General features: G+C 35.8%; 1 protein-coding gene across 1 annotated transcript; it reads right to left on the reverse strand.

Annotated features, from left to right (window-relative positions):
• Nucleotides 1-4,715: 4,715 nt before the first annotated feature.
• Nucleotides 4,716-8,313, reverse strand: LOC113709756 (F-box protein At3g07870). Its single transcript, XM_072065508.1, has 3 exons — nt 8,245-8,313; nt 6,288-7,682; nt 4,716-5,026 (listed from the first exon to the last, which is right to left on the reverse strand). The coding sequence occupies exons 2-3, from the start codon at nt 7,676-7,678 to the stop codon at nt 4,912-4,914; spliced, it is 1,506 nt and encodes a 501-aa protein (XP_071921609.1). The 5' UTR covers nt 7,679-7,682; nt 8,245-8,313; the 3' UTR covers nt 4,716-4,911.
• Between the last annotated feature and the right edge of the window lie 629 nt (nt 8,314-8,942).

Consider the following 8,942-nt stretch of genomic DNA (forward strand, 5'->3'; position numbering starts at 1 on the left):
AAAGCCGGCAACTTTTGAGGTCCTCCTGAGGACTTATAAAGACAAACCCAACCCCCCCCTAGAACCGATGTGGGATGGCAACCCCACAAGGGCATCAGTGTTATGAACTCAAGTGGCTTGAAAGTGAGTCAATTTCGAGTAAGCTTATCTCTGGCTCGATTGCTCGTCAAGCCACTCAACTAATTATGAAGTTACAGAAACATCCCTCTACGTTTTTACCCTTAATAGAATTCATATCCCTCATCTCTCCCTAATTCTCCCAAATCCTCAATCTCTCGGCCCTCAATCGAACTTCTAAAACCCTAGCTTACCACCGCCACCACCATTCACCAGTCACCAACCTTGAATCCCTCTATTCTATCCGCCAGCTGCAGCAGTAAGTTTGTTAGCCCTCACCCACTCCTCACTCCTCAGTCGCGACAAGTCGGCAGCCCAAGAATAGCTCCCATGGTCTTCCTCCGGTGTCCTATCATCATCCTCCTCTTGTCGCAAGTCGCAACAACCTCTGGAAGTCTATAGGTAACAAATTCTCAATTATTGATTTTCAGTCACTTTCTCATCTGTTACTTTTTTTTTTTGGAAACTTAATACGATTTTTTAGTTTCTTGAGAGAATTGTCTTTGCTATTTTTTATTCATCCAGTTTCTTTTTGATAAATTAATTGTTGACTTTAGATTGTAAATCTGTTGATAAATTAATTGTTGACTTTAGATGGTAAATTTGTTAGTTTAGACGGTAATTCTACTGGTTTAGATGGTAAATTAATTGTTAGCATTTCTAAATCAGTCAAATATTTCTTTTTCTAACTTTTTACTCCTGAAGTATTGATGAGATTGGTAGATGTCTACTGAATGGAGTTTTGTTTGTTGAGATTCAAACGAAATTTTTACTTTGCTGAGTTCAATAATAAGCATTAGCTAGCATCTTTTTGTAACATACTAATGGCATGCTATTTGAATCTAAGCATCCAAACCTATTGCTGTTATTGTACGAAGATGAAAATAGCTCAAATTGAACACATGGAATGGTTCTCATGAGTAGATCAAACTGTGGTTGCACGAAAGTTGCCCCTGGACCCTGAAATATCCAACCGTTAACTCTTAACACAGTTCCTCAGAACGAACTACTCCCAGTTCACTCGATTCATAGTTGCAAAAAACTCCTCGATTCAATAGTCACCAAACGCGAGAGTTTACGCAAATAAGTCATCTAATCAAGCTCAATCGACGCGTGTGCAATGATGCTTTTTCATTCCATCAGATTAGATACAGGATAATTATAGGAATTTTCTAAACCCTAATCAAGTTGCTTGCGTCAAAATGGTGATCAGGGAGGTGAAACATTTGACTTTTTCTATGGTGATCCAAACATTTATCGAACCAAAGTTGAAGGTTTATTTGGTAGTCGGGGTTAGGGGAATTTTATCATTTTAAGAAAATTGTATGTTCTTTTTACTTTTTTTTTTAATCCAAAACTCCATTGTTACACTTTTGTCTTCCACCTTGTTCCAAACTACTATGTCTAGAACATATTATTGAAATTATAGTTATCTCCAAACATGTTGTTGCTATTCCAGATTTTGCTTCTAAAATAATTAGCTCAAATTGTATTTTCTCATTGACACACTTGCATTTAATATGAACAAGTTAATATCGCCTTCTCATGCATTAGCTAATAAGAATGAGTTTAGGTGTTTTGCTTCTAGATTCGTGACATACCAAAATCTAGATATAAATAAATGTTGCAAAAATTTTTCGTGAAATTAATTCTATTGGAATGTGCATAATTGTAGGGTATTTTGATCGGTAGAACAAGAAAAAGAGTTAAGAGAAGGGATTGCAGGAATAATCCAAATGCAAAATTCTTCACAAGAGTGAATAACTCTCTTCATAAGCTAATACTCATGTTTGGCAATTGATGAAACATAATGAGAATAATAAAACTAATTATATACTTTAGTATTCTCACGAGCAATGCACGTGCTTTGTTCTGGTAAATTTATGTCCACCAAGTTGATTAAGAGCTAAAAACCTCCGTTTTACCTTATAAATATCGTTATTTCTGGTTTAAACTAGTTATAATTAATAGTCTAAAACTACAAGAAATATATATTGCACCCCTCCTCAAATAAACTAGGGGTATTTAATAAAATTTAAATCCTTCAATACTCAAATTTTAATGAGAAACAAGTAAAGGAAAAACAAAAAGACGATAATAGATGCATTAAAGGTGAAGGAGACCATGTTAGACTCAAGCGATATGTAAAAGGGTTAAAAACAAAAAAGCCCCCTGTGCTAAACCTAATATACAAATAAGCCCCCTATGATTTCAAAATATACAACGCGACACCTCGTGTTTTGAATTAAGTTGTAACACTGACGGAAATTGGTAAAATTAACGAGAACTGATGAAAGGACCAAAATGCCCTTGTATAATACCCAAAAGGCAATTGAACGGACTCATTTCTTTCCTTCAAACCCTACGAAGAGAAAGAGAGGGAAAGCGAGAGCGAGAGAGAGGAAGTATAGCCCAACCAAACGGTCTCATCTTCTTTGCTGCAATAGACGCTTTCTGTGGGGGGAAAATGATGGCGAAAGGAAAGTTCATTATGTAGCTTGGGATCAGGTTTGCTTGCCGAAAGAGTGTGGTGGCCTGGGTATTAGAAATCTTTCACTTCTCAATGAAGCAGCCCTCAGCAAACTTGGGTGGAATTTGTTGAAACATGAGGATGGTCTTTGGCAGCAAATCCTTTACAGTAAATATGGTAGCAACGCTTTCTTGTGTAAATCAAATGCTTCCCATCTGTGGAGAGGTATATGGAGCACGGCTGCTATTTTGGATGAGGGAGTTTGTTGGAGAGTGGGTAATGGGAAATCCATTCACTTTTGGTTAGATACCTGGCTTACGGATTCACCTCTAGCTAGTATCATACCAGAAATCCCAGAAGAACATCTTTCACCTAAGGTGATTGACTACTAGAATGGTAATGATTGGCATTGGTTTGATCTGCAACCAGTCCATTTCTAATGGGAGATTTTTGCTGATTTGGGACTGCAAGTTTGGATTTAAAGCTGAGATTTTTGTTGATATTTGGGTGTTGACTAGGTGACGCAAATAATTTCTGAAATTTCCATTTGTGATGGGAAATTTTTGCTGATTAGGGGTGTTGAGTAGGATCTGTTAGCCAAAACCCAAAATCAAATCCTTTTACCTTAGCCAAGATTGAGTAGTAGTTCCTCGCAGGTTGACTTCGTATCTGGAGAATGGCTTTACCTTTCAAACCTCTTGCGTGGTAATTTGATTTCTCCCAAAGGCTAGTTCAATTTCTCTCAATCAAGTAGAAATCGATTCTGTACACAAGCATCACTGGGAGGGAGTTTTATTGGGGGCTAAGGGGTACAATAGGAATATTTGCTAAAAATTAAGTATAAAGAATTTGTTTTTAGCTTCCAGTACATCAGTCCCGTTAATTTTACCGATTTCCGTCACGGTTACAACTTAGTTCAAAGCACGAGGTGTCGCGTTGTATATTTTGAAACCATAGGGGGCTTATTTGTATATTAGGTTTAGCACAGGGGGCTTTTTTGTTTTTAACCCTATGTAAAACTTAGCCAAATACAATTAATGTATATAAGAAAGAAACGAACTAGCCGAAGGAAAGCATTAAAAAAAAAAACAGAAGCTGGGATTTCTCATATTTATCTGGTCACTCTAAACTTTATTTAGGGCTTTGGAACTGGTATGTAGTTTGTCTGTTGGAGACATGCACAAATCTGGGAATTGCAGAGATTTATATATATTTGTACGAAATTTTGAATTTTTTTTTTCGCTGCCATTAGTGGAGTTTTCAGCGAATGAATGTAAGCATCTTGTTTATCCCAAAAAAAATTAAATTTAACATTTTTAAGAAAAAAACTTGAAGATGTTGGACAGAGAATTATTTTGTGGGAATAATTCTATATTAATTAGTTATAGCCTTATAGGTACATTAATTCCTTTCTATCTCTATCCTTGACACTAACCTAATCACCATTTGTGATTTTGCTGGTTTTACAAAATCTATTGTACAAGTCCAAAATATGAATAAATAAATAAAGTTACCACAATAAATCAGCCAATTTTATTTGTTTTGTTGTTTGGTTAAACTAAGTGTGCCAGAAAGGTTTTATTTTACTTTATGAAAAGAAACTTCATGAGAAGAAAACAGAAGGTACAATACAAGCTGAAGTGCAAAAACTACGTTGGTCTTTCTTTCGGATTTCCATTATTTCAATTTTCTTGTGCCAAAATCAAACCTAACTTATGCAATTGAGGCTGCCAACACTACCAAATCCAACCATGTATGGAAACAGAAAAACATTTTTTTTTTACTCCCTCTCAAGTCATGTACATATTTGGCCTTAAAAACTACCAAATACTGAATCCAATTGGAAAGCATTTACGTGCAAATTCGAGGTTTCAAAAAACAACAAATCCAATTAGCTGAAAAGGAAACTCTTTATGTACTTTATACCTTACAGTAAGCAGCAAGTGCATTTAAACTTTATGGAATCTTTTTAGTATCAAATGCTTTAGAAATTGTACTGAATTTTGTGTTTTAATAGCCCTCCAAAGAGAACCAAATGGTTGCTATTGATCAGTAACTTGAAAGAAAATATGCATTTTCATGGAATTTTCAAGTCTAAAGGATCAAGCTTCAACTTAGTAGTTAGTAGTGCTTCTGCAAAAGGTGCTTGCTTGGCATTGACTTTTACTAGTATCACAAACTGTCACATACCAAAAGCATGTACATCCAAGGAGAAGCAAGCATAGCCTCCTGATATAGCAACAAAATGAAAAGACAACTTCCCAAGTTCCAGCTGCATGGTACTAAGTTCTCCAAACATTCAAGTGCTTCACAACTGCAGTAAATCATTCTTCATCGCTGTAACTGTAACTGGAGGCATCAGTGTCTATTTCCAAATCCCTGATTTCTTCCACCAAGAAGAGATCTTTGGTTTCCCCTAGCAATTTAAATTCATGGCACCTATATCATACCAAGGAAGTTATACCTTTGAAGCATCATTTTCAGATTCTGAAGTAATAAAACTTCTAAAGAATATATAAAATGAGCTCAACTAGTTGCCTGAAAACAATTCCTTATGGGTATTACGAAATAATAATTGCCGAAACTAACAGCAGCCAATCAGTATGTGTGTACAAACAGTATCTAATACTGTACAACTTGATAAAAAAAACTTATGGAAAGTCGTAAACCAAAAAACAGAGCACATACCATAAGAATGACAGCATTTTGGGACTGCAAAACTAGTAGTCTTATTTCCTTACGTCATTGTATACTAAATGATTGATTGCACATTAAAAAATCTAGTTAAACATTTCTACTGCACAACAATATCAAAATTAATGAAAGCAAAACTATTTGGAAAATGAACCACTTGGCAGGATCAACAGGCCGATAAGATTACTTATAATCCTAGTTACTAAGTTCTATCACACGGAGTAGATTGATGGCATCAAGCAAGCGCCATACACGAGGATCCCACGAAATGTACAAGTCCTTAGTCCTTAACAGCTAAAACAGCGAACTCTAAAAAAGACACTACAAAATAATAGACAAGGAAATGCAGCTTCTGAAGTCATAAAACCTCTTTGAACACTGTTATAATAGTATATATTAAACTATCTATCCAGGCATAGCACTTAATTTCATTTGAGACCATCATGCTCAATCAACAACTAGAAAAGCACGAGCAGGTGTTGCATCAACATAAAACTCAAGAAAATAGACCCACAATTACAAGTCTTCAATTTAAAACATGAGTAAAAAATGTATGAAAAATAATGCCTTATAAGCATATACACGCATAAGTGCAAGTCATCTCATTTGCTCATTCATACAAGAGATATGCAATTTTGAGCATGATAATATCGGATATAATGGATTTTGAGCTATAGAGAACGTCAGCAACAAATGTCAGTATGGTTCATTTGAAGATGCAGAGTTTTAGTAGTGATGTTTTCATGCAAAACAGCATAGGAATTTACATGTGCTCCTAACTGGTTGCACAAACTAAATCTGTGATGATCAGATTTTTCCCCAGAGGTCTATAATATCGGGTGTAATTGTTTAGTCTACCCCTTGCAAAGGAAAATAAATCCTCAGCTTAATTGAACAAGACTAAGATCCAATGCAACATCAACTAGTACCCTAAAGGAGAGACAAAGAATAACATATCAAAAGCAATAGTTTAATTAAGACAAATCAAGACTCAGTAAAACATCACCTTGAATTGACATTCAGTATCTCAGCATTGTCACCAGTCACAACATCCTTGAGCAAGATGAGACTTGGAGTATGAGCAACTGCTTCAAATTTCATTTTGATGTCTTGAATTCTGAAGTACTTCCATTGATCAAATTGAGGTTCATAATACATGAATGCACTTTTAGGACACTGAAACATCAACAGCCCTTTACTTTCTAGGAAATTTATGGGGTGGTAGACACCGACTGGCCATCTATCATAAACAGACAAGTTAATTGAAATGAACTTTGTCCAACTTTTGGGTTCACCATGTTTCTGCATAACCCATATGTCGATGTCATCAAAGACTGGGCCGACACACAAACACAAGCTATTATTTAACACTCCCAGGCTCAGATTACGCAGATTATCCCAATCCTTCATCCGGTGCTCTAATGGAGGTGGCTGAATTGCTTTAAATTGCTCTTGGCTGAGATCAAAAGAGTATATGAAATCCAATTTCCTGTCATCTTTACGGATCCAATGAAGAGATCCTTTCAGACAGGTAGTAAATCTCAGTTCACAACCATAAGATGGAGCATGACCAATGCGTCTCCAAGATCCTGAGCCAACTGTGTGTACCTCAGCCACTCTTTTACCAAAAACTTCTTTACCTGTAATTGGGCAACTAATAAGCTCCGGACGTCCTTGATCAAACAATCTAATAACTTTATATTCGTTAGTCTTCTCACTGAAGCCAAATCCACAAGATACTATATCATTCAAGCTGTTATCAACTTCATCTATCGCTGGAAGGTTTAAATACTCGCCTGTTACTGGGTTACATATGGCAAGAGGATTGTTATATGAGGGATCTGACAAGCAAAGAATTCCATTGCATGAATTGACAATTTGGAACTTCTGCTCTTTCGTCCTCACTTTTATGGTTCTCACATTCATGCAACGCTTCTTAGAGCCACCCTTACTGCAAAGACTCAATTTGGCACCACTAGGATTCTGAGGCACCATTTCAGCATTGCGCAGCGGGATCTTCAACTTGGTCTCTAGCTTCAAATTAACCCCATCAGGAGAATAGTTATCTGAATTGTAGCTCACATTAATCTCGGACGGTTCAATTAGGTAAAGCATTCTTGAAACTCTTGAGTTACCCAAAGTCCTAACCAGAGGACAAGGCTGTGCACTGGCAAAATGCATCTTAGCAAACTGAGGATCTGATATGATACGGCGCCAAGGTTTACAAACACACTTGCACATGATGATTGCCTTGAGTGGGAGTCGCAGCACAACATCTTTAAAGATAAAATCGGGTAAATCCAGTATAGAAGTACTCTTTGTCTCAGTCTCTTCATCTGCATCTCTTTCCACATGTTGGCTTCCAACTGCCTTTGAGTTTCTCTTCCTCTTCATCATTACTCTACAAGAAAGTCCAAAGCAAAAAATCGATCAACATCAACACTTAACAGGCAGCAACAAATTAGTTCAAGATATTGTGTGACAACATGAAACAGACATCTGAGGAGCAAAAACTTTAGCCACATCATCATTCAATACGAGAAATGTATAAATCTTCATTCTATAGAAGCCTTTAAAATCTGAACAATCATAAGTAAAGTCGGAAAAATCATATAAAAAGACCACAAATTATGTTTAGTTCCTCTTTTTTTCTTCATTGGTATTCGAAACATATTTCTTGATTTCATGCAAAAATACAGAAATCCCAATTCGAAACAAGTTAGTATCGGTCCGCAGATGTAAATTTCAAGAGTTTTCATTTACAAGAAGCCCATTAATAAAGATAATCATCTGCAAGACTATTGCTCTGCAATCACAATATCAAAAGAAAAAAGAAAAACATACATATACATTGATCAAAGTCATTTAGCCAAAAAAAACTTTCCACAAACTCCTAGATTGCAAGGAGTAAATAAATTAATTTTTTCTGGAGATTACTGATAGTCAGATAGAGAAATGTGTACCTGAGAGAAAAGTTTGAAAATGGGAGAGAGAGAGAGAGAGATGAAGGGGCAAGCCCAAATGTATCCGGAATTGTGACTTGGCGCCAAATTGGCCTGCAGTTTACTTCAATGGCGGGAAAATAGAAAGCAGAGTCGCTAGGATTTTGTACGTACTTGCTTTTGTCATTTTTGAACTTTTTGATACATTTTCAGAAAACAAAATTTAGAGTTGATCATATATGGTATTCAGAAAATTATGTTTATAAACCTGTATTTTACCTTGTAATTTTCAACTATAATCAAAATTAATCACATTCGATTTTATTCTTAAAATTTTTCCAATTCTAGATTTTTCTTTTGGACTTCTCATATTCTTTCGGAAAAAATTCTTATAATATGCCAACACATGATACCTCACAATATACTTGCACTTTTTGTAAGGTAAATGCATGTTAAAGATTGTCCCTTGGAAAATTGATGTTGATGGGAAAATTGCAAGAAACCACCTATTACGGAAAGCAAAGAGGGGTTTTGAAACAAAAACAAATCCAACTTACGAGAAAAGGAAACTTTTCATGTATTCTATACTTCATGAAATTTCTGTAGGACTAATCTTTTGAGAATGGCACTAATTTCGGATCCTCAGCTCCCTTAAGGAGCTTTCTACTGGGTCTCATCCTAAAAATTTAACATCTTCAAACAAATTTATTTTTCATAAA

The sequence above is a fragment of the Coffea arabica genome, chromosome 9e (assembly GCF_036785885.1).
Source record: "Coffea arabica cultivar ET-39 chromosome 9e, Coffea Arabica ET-39 HiFi, whole genome shotgun sequence".
NCBI classification, from domain to species: Eukaryota; Viridiplantae; Streptophyta; class Magnoliopsida; order Gentianales; family Rubiaceae; genus Coffea; species Coffea arabica.

What these genes read in the sequence shown, in the direction of transcription:
- LOC113709756 (XM_072065508.1), bottom strand. Translation starts at nt 7,678, where the DNA reads ATGATGAAGAGGAAGAGAAACTCAAAGGCAGTTGGAAGCCAACATGTG. An exon ending in ATACTGAATGTCAATTCAAG is followed by an intron (nt 5,027 to 6,287) that starts GTGATGTTTTAC and finishes GGTATGATATAG; the next exon opens with GTGCCATGAATTTAAATTGC.